Genomic DNA, 17,274 nt, shown 5'->3' on the forward strand with positions numbered 1-17,274 from the left:
TTCGGCTTCGAACGTAACTTTATCTAAACGAAAGCAATTCGACCACACACGGTTAATAACAGAGACGGTTTTGAGGATTTATAGAGGATCTTTGATACTTACTGTTCAATGAATAAAGTGCTGCGTGTGTTGCATTCACGGTCATTCTGGGGCAACAGCTTATTTGATCTCGGAACATATTAATATGTTATTGTATCACCACAATTACTGCTTTAAACCCGGGCCTTCTTGACCTCAAGAAAAGTCCTTGGGGCGAACTGGTCACCAGGGTGGGGCAGAGCAATGGTTTGTTGTTGTTCTTGCCTGTGTCCTCAACCCTTAAATACTGTCCTCTGTGGCTAGAGGAAAACTGCTGAATCAATAGCCCAGTGCATGACAGATAGATAGTCACCAGTTAAACTCATATGCTTTAGTAATACAAATATAACAGCCCGTGGACCCGGTCCGGAGAAACAGATATAACGTTATGTCTCAGCTTTTATTCTGACAGTGCAACTTCTCCGGTTCGCGCTTTGTTTGGAGCTGTGCCTTTGGACCGACAAAAGGCAATGCATTGATTGTGTGACAGATGGGCTTTTGTGTGAAATCTACGACTCACCACCAACATGACCTCCAGCGTCACACGTAGAGTAGTGCGTACGGGTGGGAGTTGTCTGGTGAAACGCATTGTTGTGTTGGGGGATGAGCCATCCGTACTGCTGCTGCTATTTGCTCCTGGTCGACTGTGGCTAGCGAGTGACTCTAACCTATGAATGGTCCACAAAGCAAATCATTGTGTGTTCTCTGTAGAATTTAATATCGAAACTTCACAGGCACCAAGCATGCCTCTTTGTTATTTTATTAGTAGCTGAAAAGACCCCAGTATCGCCCGTTGGATGAGAACACTGTGTGCGGAATTAGAGCCACTTAGCAGGCCGTATCGCCATTGCTTTGTAAGGCTGCTGGCTAGCTATCGTCTTCCTCAACTAGCAAAACTGTTCGTGAATCCGAGGTATGTTCTTTTTGCTTTATGTGCTTTTCTGTGCGTTTTGCGGTGACGACGAGGAGGCATTCCGTGCATCTGCAAAGTATGTGTTTAATGTTAAACATTAGGTATGAATTAACATACGTTGTTTTAAAGAGCTCTTGTTTAGTTTGACGCCATTTGCTCCGTTTAGTGGGTGGCTAGCTCGTCTTGCTAGTTAGCTGGCTAGCTACTGTTATTGTTAGCAACTTGGCCACTTTGACAGCGAGTCTTAAGTGAAAAGAAAATTTCATCTCTGCACCAAATGGGCAAGTGCTAACTCCTGCGCAGTCATGTTGTGTGGCCGCCTCCCACCGCATTTAAATGCCTCAGCTCATTGACAAAACTGTAACGTACAACTGGCTACAAACGTTACATATCAGTTCACAACATCGATATAGTCTCTGTAGTTTTAAGCTGTAACAAGTTCCACCTTCCTTTTGCTCTCTTAGTCAGCCGGTTTGCTTTAACGTTATTAAAGTATGCATTAAAATCTCACACTGTAAAACTTTTTCTGTGTTTTGGTCCAGGGGACATTGGATTAAATTAGAATACCATATCTCTCAGTTCAAAACAGGTACATTATATTATCATAGCAATCTGTTTTAATGGATGTTATTTCTGGAGCATATATTCATATTATTTGTTATCTTACTTGCAGGTTACACACTATTTTGATAGCTATCAAAGTATGAGATATCTCATACTGTTGTGGAAAACGTACCTTTTGAAAACAATTAAAGCTTTGTCGATTATGTTGCTGTTTTAATGTTTTGTACTGGGAAAAGTGGGAGTCTATGTCAATCATAAACTGTGCATTATACCACCAAATGCTGTATCAATAAATCATAATGGTCTTTGTTTTTTCTGACCTCTGAAAGGCAGCTCCTCAAAAAAATGCATCCACCTTTTCTGCCCTTGGTTTAACTTACTCCCCCAATGAAGTAAATGCAGATCTCTAATAGTTTCTCCCCACTCTGTGTCTCCACAGCAACACGGAGCGTCAAGATGAAGAAGAAAGCTCGGCAGCACCGGGTTACGGTGCCGCAGAGGCCGCCATCTCCCATCCAGCCTTCTCCCAACAAGCAGATCCTGACTTACGCCCAGGCGCAGCGCATGGTGGAGTTCGATGTCGATGGCCGCCTCCATCGAATCAGCGTATACGACCAGCTGGACGTGATCTCGGATGATGACCCCATGGTGCAGGAGATGATGGAGTGCACCAGCAATAAGGAGAATGCTGAGAAACCGCAGCAGGTCCTCCTGAGGTCAGTCAGACTAAAAAACAACCTGGAGAAGAGAAACGCTGCATTGGGCATCACTGGCCATGGAGAGGGAGGTGGACATCTGGCCGCTGGTAATACCGGTCCAAAGCTTCAGGAGCCTAAATTTCGTACAGTGGAATATAATCTTCCAGCAGTTCCTAAGCGCTCAGCTGCCTTTTACAAATACACTGAGAAGACAGAGGAAGAGCTGGATGAGGAAACAGAGTATGACATGGATGAGGAAGACTATGCCTGGCTGGATTTGGTGAATGAAAAGCGGAGAAGCGAAGGGGTCAGTCAGGTCTCTTACAACGTCTTTGAGTTCCTCGTCGACCGCTTTGAGAAAGAGTTGCACTTGGAGAGTCTGGATCAAGGCAGTGAAAAGCACGCTCCCATCGATGAGGACGCCGCCTGCTGCATCTGCATGGATGGAGAGTGTCACAACAGCAACGCTATCCTGTTTTGTGATATGTGCAACGTGGCTGTGCACCAGGAATGTTACGGTGTACCTTACATTCCTGAGGGCCAGTGGCTCTGCAGACACTGCCTCCAGTTACCCACCCAGCCAGCAGGCTGCATCCTTTGCCCCAACAAGGGTGGAGCTGTGAAAAAGACAGACGATGACCGCTGGGGCCACGTGGTGTGCGCCCTCTGGGTCCCTGAGGTCGGCTTCTCCAACACCACCTTCATCGAACCCATTGATGGCGTCAGCCACATTCCTTCAGCCCGCTGGAAGCTCACCTGCTACCTCTGCAAGGAGAAAGGTGTTGGGGCTTGCATCCAGTGCCACAAAGCCAACTGTTACACCGCCTTCCATGTCAGTTGTGCCCAAAAGGCTGGCCTCTTTATGAAGATGGAGCCAATCAAAGAGGTAAGGGACAGCGGAGAGCCCACATTCTCTGTGAAAAAGACAGCCTACTGTGGAGCTCATACACCTAACGGGTGTATAAGGAGGCCTCTTACAGTATATGATGATGCCAAACCCAAAAACGGACTATGTAAGAAAGTGGACAAAAGGAGAGGCGTTGGTAAAGGACAGTCAAAAGGAAAGAAGAAGAGGAGTAAGTGTAAGAAACCTGAAAGTGAAGCTGCATCCCCTGCTACTGTGCCTACGTTTCCTGCTCACAGGTATGCTTATGAGTTGTATTAATTGTGGGAGATGTAGTATTTGATATGTTGGGATGGCATATTCACTTTCATTTACTTTTAAGGTATTGGTGCTTAGTGTGTGAGTGGTGGTTCAGGCAGGGCTTTTCTCTCTTTCTCATAGACACTGATGGGGCTTTTGGTTGTTGATGTACAAACACTGGCTGTTGCAGGGTTTGTGCATTTGTGACACTGGTTAATGTTTGCCTGCACAGATAGAAGCTTTAGTGATCTGCTAGCATGCACTTGGTCTGAGTGCCAGTCAAATGCTGTTTAAAGTTTGTCTGCGGCTGTTACTTTTAATATAACTCTGAAAAACCACAACCACATGTAACCAGCCACAGTTCACACAGTCTAAAAATATACTTGACTTGCATAATCCTGCAAGCAACCAGTGACTTTTGAGGTGTGCTTAGCTAGTTGTTCGGTATCCCTTCCTGGCTGTGTCCTTCTGATACCCGTCTTCCTGCCTCGTCTAGGTTACAAACCATTCTGAACCAGGTGTCAGTTCAGAAGAAGAAAGCCTTTGTGGAGCTGGTCCTGAATTACTGGACGCTAAAAAGGCAATCGAGGAATGGACTTCCCCTCATCAGACGCCTTCAGACAAGCATGCAGTCTCAGAAGAATGCGCAACCGGTTTGTTCATCTGTCAGTCAACCACAGGAGACTTTCAGTCTTCATTTTGCCTTTTACCAAAGTACCAGTAGCATTTAGAACTTGACATGCTTAACGATTTTAATTTTCAACTATATAACATAACAGTATGCTTTTCAACTTGTAGTGCTGTTAACGAGGAGTTTGACAGTGCTGTGTTTACATACTAACTGCAAGCAGCATGTTAACTGCTAAATGTGGCTCTGTGTGCCATAAAGAAATATAAGACCTCATTGTGTGGAAAAATGAGTCTTGATAAACATTAGGGGTGTGCAAAAAAATCGATTCGAATTGCGATTCAAGCTCTACCAGTTCAAAATCGATTCATAGAATTCCAAAAATCAATTCTTTTTTTTGTTTTTTAATTGTATGTCTACTGCAATCACATCATAGATAGATAGATAGATAGATAGATAGATAGATAGATAGATAGATAGATACTTTATTGATCCCTAAGGGGAAATTCAAGGTCCCTGTAGCTTTATACATCACACACAACATACACATACATCATAACAGGATGTTAAAATAACAAATAAACAAATCCACATGAATGTACTAAGGGATGTATAAGAGATAGGGTTAGGGTTATATCTATATATATATATCTATATGTATATGTATATATTATATACATACATACATACATACATACATACATACATACACACATACACACACACACACACACACACACACACACACACGGGAAAAGTAACTACATTTACATACTGTGAATCATTTTTTTTAATCAAGAATCGTTTTTGAATCGAATCGTGAGTCTAAAAATCGATATCGAATCGTAACATTTTCTGAATCGTGCACCCTTAATAAACATGTACCCATTGTGCAAGTTGCTAATTCTTCAATATATATATATATATATTTATTTCAATTTCTTCTCCAGAGGCAGATTGAGGAGGAGAGCAGGGTACTGAAGGACCAGTTGAAGGAGTGGCATCGTCTCCGACATGACTTGGAGAGAGCCCGGCTGCTGCTTGAGCTAATCCGCAAGAGGGAGAAGCTCAAGAGGGAAGAGGTAGGAGTGGAGGAATCGATGGGTAGACTTCTGACTTAAACCTGTGGTCAGATAAATTCTGCTAAATAAATGCAACAGGCTGATCGTGGAATGGTTCCTCTCTGTGCTGTGTTCTAGATTAAACTGCAGGAGACCCTTCTAGAGATACAGTTGAGTCCATTCAGTATTTTGCTCAGAGCCCTCTTGGACCAGCTCCAGACAAAAGACCAGGCCAAGATCTTCACCCAGCCAGTTGATGTCAACGAGGTGAACTTCAGTAGATACTTGAACACTTTGGAGTTTTCTGTTGTTGAGCTTGTCCACACATCATCTATTATATATTTTTTCCTTTGGATGCCACACACACACACACACACACACACACACACACACACACACACACACACACACACACACACACACACACCATTTACCTATGGAAGAATATGAATACTATGAGTACAATATGCTGCAAAACCATTTTATTTCTTGCATTTATTGTTGTTATGTGAATGTACTTTATCTAATTCTGTGGTACAGTTTGTTTATTTATTTATTGTGTGCAATATTGGAAAATCGTAGAGATCTCGTTGTTGTATGCTCCACCAAGGAAACACAGATAGTGCTGAAAAAAGCTGATTCTGGCTCTACTGTTTTGGCAATAGCAGTGCATTGTGTTGGCTAATCAGACATGTTATGTAACATAGGGCTGGGTGATAGGGAGAAAATCGGATATCACGATATTCTTGACCAAATACCTCGATATCGATATTGCAGCGATATTCTAGGGTTGACAATTGGTGCTGTAACAAAATATCTTCACACTTAGATTTTAGATAAATATTCATCAGTAATGTGGACATAAAGTCTAAGTGGGGAAAAGGCAAATAATAGAACAGCTAGAACAGTCTGGTAAGTTCAGAAAAGTACATCACTTTACTGTAATGCAGCCTTTAAAACCAGGAAAAGACAACACTTATACATATATATATTAACAATATCTGGTCTCATATCACAATATCGATATAATATCGATATATTGCCCATCCCTAATGTAACATATCTCATAGTGCTGTATGTATCTTGTGGCATTGTGCCGATTTGTTGTTTGGCTCTCAGGCAATGCGTCAGAGAAGAAAGTAACTGCAGCCATGATGAACTTTTTAAGACATGTCCAACCAGCTTTTAGCCAGTACAAGGACTACCATCTGTCACCCAGAGACTTCCTGTTTGATAAGGCTCCAAACTCGACTTGCTGGTTCATATTTCAACACAGCACTTTGCACTTTGCCATCGTGCTGTTGTCAGGAGGAAAGCCTGCTAACGGCAGAACAGTGAAATAATTGCAAGTCACACAAACATTTACATCATTTAAACTCTTTGTGTTTAATCTAAGTACATTAAAGAGTCCAGGGGAGGACAACACAGAGTGTGACCTTGTGAAATATCAAATCATTGATTATGAGTTTCTGTACTACCACTTACAAACGGAGAGTAATTACAGCCTTTGCTTTCCCATGCTATGCCACACGTGTTAAAAGTTGCACTTGAACACACCACAAAGACTACAGACAGCAGACAACTGCTCGCTCCGTGGTACAGGTTCTGATCATAGTGACTCTCTGGTTGTAAATCAACACCCCCTCTCCTTGTTTAGACAGTGTTGAGCAATGTGACTGCCCATTAAGTGGAATGTGTTACTCGAGAGGAAGGTCCATCGGCAGATGGTGACGTATGGAGCGGGTGAAGGGTTGTTCTTCCTGCCAGCCCGGCTAGCTCAGTCGGTAGAGCATGAGACTCTTAATCTCAGGGTCGTGGGTTCGAGCCCCACGTTGGGCGCACCTTTTTGACTCTGGACTCTGTTGAATTACCAGTAGATTTGGTTGGTTAACTGAGCACGTGTGGAAAGTGTGTTGTTGGCAATAATACATCTAAGTTTTAACCCTTGTGTTGACTTTGGGTCAAATTGACTCGTTTTCAATTTTTGTTTTATATCCGAAAATATGGGACGTAGAAATAAGCGCTGAAAACGTGTAGAAGAAAAATGTAACAATTTAAAACAGAAAAAGCAAAAACAAACTGTGAAAAAATGGCTTCAAAAACGTCGAAAAAAAAGTGTTTTTTTCAAGGTTGACGGGAAGACAACACGAGGGTTAAGACATTACAAGCTAGAAAAATATGAAATATTATTGATTTTTTTTTTTTTTTAGATAGTGTTGTAAAAGATAATATGCTTTACTTTACAGACATGCTGACATGAATGATTTATTAGATGCTGTATCTAAAATAATTACATTTGGTTAAGCATGTTGGGTTGACATGCAACATACAATGATATTCACGTTGTGTTTAAAAATAAATGGTGGAAGTAATTCTAAAATAATTGATTATATCCGCTGTTTCCTGCTAGGTGCCCGACTACCTCGACCATATTAAGCACCCAATGGACTTCTCCACCATGCGGCAGCGCATCGATGCACAGGCCTACAACAACTTTGAGCAGTTTGAGAACGACTTCAACCTCATTATTGATAATTGCATGAAATATAACTCAAAGGACACCTATTTCTACCGGACTGCCGTCCGCCTCCGAGACCAGGGCGGGTCCCTGCTCAGAAAGGCTCGGCGAGATGTGGAGAAAATCGGCTTTGACACTGAAAGCGGCATGCATCTGGCTGAAGCGCCCGAAATCAAAGCACCAACATCCTTTTCTTGGGAGGACGGTAAGGGCAGCAGCAGCATCAGCGAAGGCACATTCCTCTGTGACGGGTTTGCATCATTAGAGTCGGGGCGAGTGAATGAGAAAAAGTCACAGAATTTGACCCATGTTTCAATCTCCTACTGTTTTCATTTTTCTCCTTAGTGGACCGCCTACTAGCGCCAGCCAATCGGGAGCATCTGTCTCCGGACAAGCAGCTGCAGCAGCTACTGGAGAAGTTTGACCTGACCTGTGCCATGAAGTCCAGCCCCTCCCGCAGCAAGCGCCTAAAGCTGCTCAAAAAGACCATCAACGATGTGCGCAATGAGATGAGCCTAAAGAAAGTCCTTCCCTCCCACCACCACCACCACCACCACCACCACCACTCGTCTTCCTCCACAACTCCCTCCACATCGGCATCATCTTCATCAGCTGCCTCCCACCCAGAGTTGAGTAAACCTAAAGAAGAGAGATTGAAGCCCAATGGACATTTTCCAGATGATGAGGGTACGTATGGGTTTGGATTTGTGTGTGACATGTGATATTATTTTTTTTTTTTTTTTTTTTTTTAGACAATCACATGTTCTTAATATCCTGACGTGCAGGTCAGAGGTCAGAGATTAGCCCCTAACCCAAAACATAGCCTGACAGAGCAATGTCACATGCTGTTCCCCTATAATGAGTGTGTCTGAAACATGCTAGTATATTCGTCTTTGCTTCCAAATCTCTGAGTTGCCCTCCAAATCTCTGTTGTGTTGTTTATGTTTTTACTTTTTACTTTTGGTTGTTCTTCCAAAATGGTATGCCACAGATTTCATTATGCTCTTCTGCATAGCTAATCCTTTACCACAATAACATGTAATATATTCTATTTCTATAGCACCATGAGGAAATAGTTCTAAGAATGGAAGAGAAAGTAAACATAAATTAATATAAATAATAAAACTGAAGGAAAGAAAAATTGATGCTCTGCACCCAAAAAACTAAGTAAACAAATTGTGGTGCATAATTGTAAGCCTGTGTGCCATAGTATGAATAATGTGTTGTGCTTTAGTGGTTGCAATTTGAATAATTAACGTACGCTGTATAGTCAGACATTCAATTATAAATAGTTATTTCTTCTTCTTCTTCTTCTTCTTCTTCCCTACAGGAGATAAGTCTCTTCCTCCTAAACTGGAGCATTCCGACTCTATCCCCCCCCTCATCCACTCAGACAGAGACCCCGAGCCCCCCACCCTCAAACCAATCGACGCCGCACCAGACTGTGAAGACAAGCATCCCAGCAAGCGCGTGAAGTTCGATGGGGAGATACCAGACCTGCTCCCCTCCGCCCCACGCCTCAACGGCTACTCCCACGACAGCCTCCCGAACTCGTTGCTGGACAGAGATGTGAGCGTGGTGGCCACGTCCACCCTCGCAGAGCCCACGGGCACGGTTAACCGCCGGACGGCCGTGCTCTTCCGCAAGTCCAAGGCCGCCAGTCCCCACAAGCCCCCGAGGAGCGGAGACGAGGGGGCTGACAGACTCGACAGAAAAGAGGGCGAGGAGGAGGAGGAAGATGAAGACGGCGCACAGCTGGGCTCCAAGTCCTTCCTGTCGGTGGTCATACCCCGGCTGGAGACGCTACTTCACAGCAAGAAGAGGAAGCACAGCGGCAGTAGAGACGGCGAGGAGGATGGAGGAGGTGGAGAGCACGAAGACGAGGGAGAGTCCCCTGTGAAACGACTTGACACCGGTAGGAAGTGTACACAGAAAAATACTCCGAGAAAATGGGCTGTATGTCACTGACTATGATTTCTGTGGGGATTCAGTGCCATCAATATTTCCGCCATCTAACACTAGCCTACCTTGCACTTTTTCACGATTTTCTTAGTTACCAAATGTCAGAATTTGAATGCCATTAAATTAGTCTATGTATTGAGTTCTGCTGCCAGTGACGTACTGGGATAAAAAAAACGGCCCTGGCATTTGCAACACACCGGCCCTATTTTTGTCAATATCCTAGCTTGGAAATTAGTAACTTTACCTTCCGAGTTAATCTTTCCACCCACCTCGCTGCAGTACAATCTTGAATATTTGTGGCTGCATGCATACAAAGACCAATTATCAGTAGTGGCCCATAGGGGTCCATGCGGGGGGGGTTCCTTCTGGCATTTGCCCAAATTCCAGATGGCCAGTCCGTCTCTGTCTGCTGCCAACCCCTGAAACTGTCAGTTCAAACATTGCAATTAGCCGTTAGACTACTTACAAGTCATTGCAGTCAAAACAGCACAGCAGTAATTAGCAACAGACACTTGTTTACTCTGTTACATCAGTCTGCCTAATAAGATTAGAGGCTGATTGAACAAACTGTAGCCAATGCAGACACATTACCATTTGAGTGTTCGTTATATACATTTTTGTGTTGGGTTGTAATTCCATTGTGCTGTGCCTCCTCTCAGGCTTGTCAAGTGGTTTTCTGGAGGTGGAAGAGGAGAAGGAGCTAGAAGACTCTAGTAGAGCCAGTAGACCGGTGGAGCCACGAAGACGCTGTGCCTCGGAGTCCTCCATCTCTTCATGTTGTAGTCTGCCAGGAAGCACCAGGTAATCCACCAGATAATAACATACAGCTAGTCTTGTGTTTTTGATTTTGATTTAACTTAAAAGCAGGGCCTAACGATGTCAGCTGCTCTTTCTGTTCTTCCATTCTTCTATTGTTCTATTAGCTGGTCGTCAGAGCAAGCCATCATCAGCACCAGAAGTTGACTGGTGTGTATATGTCTTTTTTTTTGTTTTTGTTTCTAGCACTATTCTCAGTCTTCCAAAATGTGGGAAAGGGAAACCCGCCTTGGTCCGGAGAAACACTGTGGACGATAAGAGCGAATTAATCGCCTGCATCGAAACCGGGAATTTTGCAAAAGCTGCACGAATCGCTGCTGGTAAATTGGCTGCATTATGAGAATCTGCATGCATGTGTGAGGGTTAGTCTTAACATTATGTACACAGACTATTTTATTCACAGTTTCTAATAAATAGAAGTGCTCTACACAATTCTTATGCCTTTCTGTAAACAAAAACTGAATCGGAGCCTGGATGATACTGAATTTTGAGGTTGATACGGATGACTCAACAAACATGTTTTACATGGGCCCTCAAATTTGGTTATTGAGAAAAAATATGTACGTACCTAGGCAGGAGACTTCACATCTTACAACCATTCACTTCATCAAAGAAAATCGTAAATATGAGAAAACATTTAGAACCGTAAAACCTCACTGGACTTCCAGTTAAAGGTCCCGTGTGCTTTGTAAAAAGTATTCAGAAACGGTGCCTTCAAACGAGCCATCCGGACTTCTGTACAGCTATGTCACAACTATACTATATATAGACAGAAAGTGCCATTACAGTGCCGTTACATCCATTCCCTGCAATTGATGGTGCAAAGACGCCGAGAGCGCAGATGCGGAAGACCCGGAAACGCTGACCAATCAGATCAGACTGGGCTTTTTCTGGAGGGGGGCTTAAAGAGACAGGCGCTAAAACGGATCGTTTCAAACAGAGGGTGAATACAGGTATATTCAGACACAGTATGAGAAGAATTGTGTGCTTTGTGAACATTAAAGCATGTAAACATGTTCTAGTAGGAACCCAAAATACAAGTATGAACCTGAAAAGGAGCATAATATGGGACTTTTAATAGAAAATAGGGCCAAATATACATTAGAATGCAGCTTAAAAAACAGTTATGTGCTGCAATTCCTTCTTCTATGAGCCAACATATACACACAGTAAGTATTTGTGTATGTTGCCAGATGTCTGCAGGTGCTGTACAATTTTAAAATGTTTTAAATTGTGTCATGAAAACTATCAAACTTTGAACTGGGGAATTGGTCCTTTGATATTTGGTCCTAAAAGTTTAACTGGCAGACACCTGGCATTTACATGCATAAAAGCAGGGTTGGAAATTACCAGCAGCTTCCAGCCAGCTTCTTGTGACTTTGGGCAGTGACCGGTGAGTCTATAACCTTTGAATGCCATCATGGCATGTAACCAGTCAGCAGCTGGAGTCTCTGGAGACTCTTCCCTCCTCTAAAATTCATATTTGGCTAATAAAATGCTAAAAGTGGCTGGTAAATTTTTAATATATGTCGTTCACTGTGGCTCTTAAAGAGAAAAGTGAATTTCCCACCCTGGTTTTGCTGTTTGGTCCTGCACTTCCAGCACAGCTTTAAAAATGTGTTTTCTGTGTTTAAACCCACACTTGACTTGTTTGGTGTTGTTCCCGCTTCCATAGAGGTTGGCAACAGCAATATTTGGATGCCCGCTAGTGCTGCAACTGTTGCATTGGAACCCCTAAAGCTAGTTTGGGCCAAATGTAGTGGATACCCTTCCTACCCTGCCTTGGTGAGTGTTTGTGGGCGAGAAAAGCATGACAATCTAGTCTTTTTAATCTGAAGTTTTCTTGTCATCTCTTTACTTTGGAACCTAATTATGGCACTCTCGTCCCACAGGACAACAATAGTTTTACTGCAGCTGTTGTTTTAGGTGTCCGGTGGACACTTGAGGGGTGTCAGGTGTTTTTCCTCTAGGTGGCAGCCTTTCACTGTTATCCACTTCAATTTGACCTTAGCATAAAAAGACATGAGGAAAAGAATGTTATTGCCACAAGTGTGTGTGTGTGTGTGTGTGTGTGTGTGTGTGTGTGTGTGTGTGTGTGTGTGTGTGTGTGTGTGTGTGTGTGTGTGTGTGTGTGTGTGTGTGTGTGTGTGTGTGTGTGTGTGTGTGTGTGTGTGCGCACGCGCGTCTGTACGTACACACACAGTGTAGACATCTTTACATACGGGTGGACGTATGTTTGCCATGCGTTTGCATTCATGAGCATCTGTGTGTAACGGCCTCCCCTCTCCCACTGTGTGTAGATCATCGACCCCCACATGCCGCGCGTGGGCTGCCAGCACAACGGGGTGTCCATCCCCATGCCCCCCATGGACGTGCTCCGCATCGGAGAACAGATGCAGTACAAAGCCGAAGAGAAACTCTACCTCGTCCTCTTCTTCGACAACAAGCGCAGCTGGTAAGTGCCGCTATCTGTTGGAGTGATTTAAGCTGACGCAGGTCTCTGCAAGGGTAAACCTGTCAACATGTCCCTCAGCTGATCATTATTCTCTCGTGGCTGCATCACATCAACTGTCAAGAGACAACAAAATGGCTGTCTTAAAAATGTCCCCTGTTTTTCAGTCTTTAACAGTGATGATGGTACGGTAGCCTTTGTGTTACACTTGAACTGGCTTTTTATTTGCCACTGGGAAACATTACTCCGCATCTAGGATAATAAATCATATTGTTATTAAAATAGAGTATAACAAAAAGCTTTTTGTTTTGTTCTTTACCACCAATCAGTTGATTAAATACTCCTGAGTTCCATTTTTTTTGTCCTGGCACACACATCATTTATCTTCTTTATTTTCCCTAAAAAACGTTTTCCATCCCAAAGACCACTGCGCCCTCAAATGGAGCCGAGACAGTAGCAATAGTAGTATTTCTGGACTGACAGGAACTGATGTTGGGGCTAGTACTGTGAGTTGGTCAGTTTTCTCCCATCTCCCTGCCAAAATACCTGCAGAAAACCTGTGATGTTTATCTTGTGTGTGTGTGTGTGTGTGTGTGTGTGTGTGTGTGTGTGTGTCTGTGTTCATGCACGAAAACAGAGGCGCCAACAAATAGTCCGTTGACAGAAAATGTAGTCATTTTTTTTTTTGTCATTCATTAAAGTAAAATTCCAAACATTTTCCCATTCCAGCTTTTCAAATGTGAGCCTTTACTGCTTTTCACTGTTTTTGTGTTATTGTTTTATATTTTTTAGATCGACTTTTTAGCTGCAGTGGTTGCTTCCTGTCCTGTGCAAAAACCAAGCTGAGCGCAAAATCTGTCAGCGCAATAGTAACCCGTAGGGCGGTTGCCATTGGTTTTCCTCACCTCAAATGAAAGAATAACCACACATATGAGAATAAACACCAGTTATCTGTAGCGCTTTGTTTAAAATCAAACTTAGTTCATTTCAACAAATCCAAGTTTTCTTGAAAGAAGGAGTGATGCATTCCTGGGGAGTGATACTTCTAGAAGGATAAAAAACCGTAGCTACTGTTCAGGTGTTGTAATATGGATGCTGCGTTTTTTTTTTTTTTTTTCCCTTCAGGCAGTGGCTTCCTAGATCCAAGATGGTTCCTCTGGGAATGGACAAGACCATAGACAAAATCAAAATGATGGAGGGACGCACATCCAGCATTCGCAAGGCTGTCCAGATCGCCTTCAGCCGTGCCATGAACCACCTGAGCATAGTGCAGGACGAGCCAGTCAGCGACCTCAGCGACGTGGACTGATGACACTTGCTGACTCTCTCTCACACACACACACACACACACACACACACACACACACACACACGTGTATGTTTCCTGTACCAAATACCCTCCTCTACTCCCCCCTGACTCTCTGTCTCTGCAGGAGACTCAAATGTTTACTGGCCACCTGCTGTAACAGGTGGTGTCTCTTCCTCATCCATTCCTACTCGCACACACTCCTACCACGTGCCGCTGGGATATGGCTGCTGCTGATGAAATGAATGTGTCTATCTATCTATCTGTCTATCTATTCCTCTCCACCTCCATGCTAGTAACTGTGCTTAGAGACTGCTCTTTATGTCCACCTCCCATCCCTCCCTCACTCCCTCACCTCACTCCACCAATCATTGCCAATCAAGGCAAAAAAACAGTGATTGATTTCCTACATTTTGGTAGCCTTACCAAACGTTTCTGTACTGTCAGGACTTTGTAGTGAGACAAGAACTTAACACCAACCGTTAAATTTTGGCTGTGGCTGATGGGGCCGTTATTTTGGCAGGTAGCCAATCATCATTTCTGTTACAAGTCATTAAGAAAAGAAGCATTTAGTAGCTGGTAAATTAGCTAAAGTGGACAGAAAATGTACATTTCATGCCTACGTGAAGGCTTTTCAGTTATAGCCAAAGCTTATGTTATGTCACATTTACTTACTGGTCCTCTCCATTTACAAATATCTTCCTTTGTTTTTAAACTGTAAATAGTCTGTACAGTTGCCTGACACTAACTTATTTTGTAATTTTGACATCAATGGGTACTGTACAGGGGTTTTCTTAGTATTTATACTTGGTGCATTCTTGGCACTAACATGTGAGTGCTATTTTGACAATGCTGTATGATCAAGAAGAATGGGGGAAAAAAAGTGCAAAAGCCTTAGTATAAGGAGATTAGGGCTAAAATGTCATGTTTCAGAAAAGTATGAAAGTATTCCCTTTTTCATTTTTTTTTATTTTAAGTTATTGAGGTTTATAATCATAAGCTTCCATTTGGCATTTATTAATTTTTGTATTAAAAATAGTTTTAGTATATATTTTTTTCCAGATATATTTATACGATTTGAATACACGGTAATACGGTATGTAAGTCTCTGAAGCTCATACAGGCAGTCTGATGTCGTGGACCCAGAACGTATATTGTTCTCAAGAAACCAAAAATGTTGCTACCCAGAAGTTTTTTGCCGATTTCATTTTCTGTGTGACGTGTGAACTTGTTTGCCAAAAAAAGTAAAAGTGTATTTTTATGTGATACATTTGACTGTTACTTGGTTTTGCTGTAGTCGTAGGGAGACATGCCTGCGGTAACTTATTGTAAAGTTTTTGCATTACTTTATATCCAAGGAAAGACGTGCAAACTGATTGTGGTAAAGTGGCACATTTTATGGTGGATACTTGCCTTCTTTTTAAAGTAACCTTTTCTAACTTTTATTTTTTCCTAGTTGTAGACTTCAAGACATTTCATTTTATACTCTTGCCTTTTTTTTCTGGGAAGCATTGGGTAGTTTTGGTATATTTCATTTTGTACTTAACTGTAGTAGTTTTTTTAATCAGGTCATATGATATATTGCTGGGACAGTTTTTTTTCTAGCAAAAAAATAAAAGATACAAATATGAACACGTTTTCTTTTTTATGTAGTGTCTCCTGGTGGCATTGTGCAGTATTCAGTGTTACACAAACTCACTGCTAAAGTAACAGACCAACAAATGTAATTTAATAAAGCCAAAATTCTAATTCAATTTGTGATTACATTTATATATTTTTAGCCTTATCTGGGGCACAAGAGGGACTCAAATTCTCCTCAGTCACTTTTAAAGGACTAAACCTCCTTCATGGTTGGCGGAGGGCAGACACTAATTCAACCTACTCCCTGCCATATGGCACTGTACCTTTCTCATTTACTCAGCTGATGAGTGTCCACCTAAATAGCAAATTGTGTCCTATAGGTTGTCAGCTATGTAATATAGGCTGCTGTATTGCAGCGATTTTATATGAATTTTTGAAGATCAGAATTCCATAATTGAATGAGAGAGGGATGATTAGACTCAGCGTGGGAAGTAAACTGCTCTGACATACATGCAGCCACTAAGACACAGTTTTAGAGCAATTTAAGTGAGAAGTGACTGTTAGCTGTGGGCCGTTATGAGACTTCATCAGTAACATGATCGACTGGAGTGTGGAGCAGTGTTTAGATTAGATTAGAAAATATTTTCAAAACTGGTCAAAGTCCCACATTTTTTACTCTACAAGCACACATGCGTACCTTATTGGACAAGATTCCCACAAGATTTTTTGAAATCTAAACCTTAATAGGTTGAGCACTGAAACACACTAATTCACTGCTGTATACGTGTGCAGGTCGACCCCTCTCTTCATCTTCCTTTTCTTAAACTTAGATTCTCCATTCATTCAAACACCGTGTACACTTATTGTACATCATCATGCTCCTGCCGCCTTTAATATTTTAAACCTCCTGGAACTACAAGCCAATTAGTTTTTAGTGCAATTAAAAGTTGCACAGGTTTAAATCAACTTTAAACTTAGAAAGATGATCCTGACAACAGCGATCTGGTAAAGGAAGCTCGTTGATTTTGATCAATCTAATTTGATTATTTTGGTGGGAACTGCTCATATGTACAGAACTTATTATATCTCTTCTGGATACCGTTTTGTTTTTCTTCTTTCTATTTCCATTTTGAGTGTTGGCTCACTTGGCACACCATGCACCTTGTTAATCTGTCATTTTAAGTTTGAATCCCCTGCAGTCAGTGCCAGAGAACGTGTTAGTTTGAGATATTCTCTCGTTTGTATTCACACCTGCTTTTTCTCCTGTAAATGCAGCTTTTCTAATGTTAATACATGCTCTTCAAGCAACAGTGGCAGCTGCAGCTTCCCAGCTCTTACCCATATTTTCTTCAGGAAATGCCTTCTCTAGTTATTTTTAATGCTTTTTCTACATACTATTCTGAATTTCCAGATTATCCTCCTTCTGAGAAATGTAGGGTTCTTAGTAAATGTGTCAGAAGCTGTATTAATGAAATCATTACAGTTCCCCTCTCGATGGTTAGTGCTTTACAAGAGATATTTCTGTACTGACTGTAAAAACCTGTAGCTGAAGA

General features: G+C 42.3%; 1 protein-coding gene and 1 non-coding gene across 9 annotated transcripts; both read left to right on the forward strand.

The window, feature by feature from the left end:
• Positions 1-318: 318 nt before the first annotated feature.
• brd1a (bromodomain containing 1a) lies at positions 319-15,894 on the forward strand. 8 transcript variants are annotated; one of them, XM_031284907.2, is made up of 13 exons: positions 322-991; positions 1,995-3,396; positions 3,894-4,062; positions 4,976-5,107; positions 5,225-5,353; positions 7,497-7,809; positions 7,950-8,291; positions 8,935-9,519; positions 10,226-10,367; positions 10,569-10,702; positions 12,058-12,167; positions 12,683-12,837; positions 13,960-15,894. In XM_031284907.2, exons 2-13 carry the CDS (start codon positions 2,012-2,014, stop codon positions 14,141-14,143), a joined length of 3,780 nt encoding a protein of 1,259 aa, XP_031140767.1. In that variant the 5' UTR covers positions 322-991; positions 1,995-2,011; the 3' UTR covers positions 14,144-15,894. The 8 variants fall into 8 exon arrangements, with proteins under 8 accessions (XP_035852260.1, XP_031140771.1, XP_035852259.1 ...); XM_031284909.2 differs by having other exon boundaries at positions 323-991; positions 3,894-4,050; XM_031284908.2 differs by lacking the exon at positions 322-991 and adding an exon at positions 1,047-1,301.
• On the forward strand, positions 6,853-6,925 carry trnak-cuu. Its single transcript has one exon. It is a non-coding gene; the product is annotated as a tRNA-Lys (tRNA).
• Positions 15,895-17,274: the final 1,380 nt, after the last annotated feature.

This window comes from Sander lucioperca, chromosome 20 (assembly GCF_008315115.2).
Source record: "Sander lucioperca isolate FBNREF2018 chromosome 20, SLUC_FBN_1.2, whole genome shotgun sequence".
NCBI lineage: Eukaryota > Metazoa > Chordata > Actinopteri > Perciformes > Percidae > Sander > Sander lucioperca.

Bases quoted from the DNA above. Each gene is read 5' to 3' on its own strand.
- brd1a (XM_031284907.2), top strand. From the start codon at position 2,012: ATGAAGAAGAAAGCTCGGCAGCACCGGGTTACGGTGCCGCAGAGGCCG. The intron at 4,063-4,975 runs GTCAGTCAACCA...TTTCTTCTCCAG, and splicing joins CGCAACCGGTTTGTTCATCT to AGGCAGATTGAGGAGGAGAG. The intron at 10,368-10,568 runs GTAATCCACCAG...TTTTGTTTCTAG, and splicing joins AGTCTGCCAGGAAGCACCAG to CACTATTCTCAGTCTTCCAA.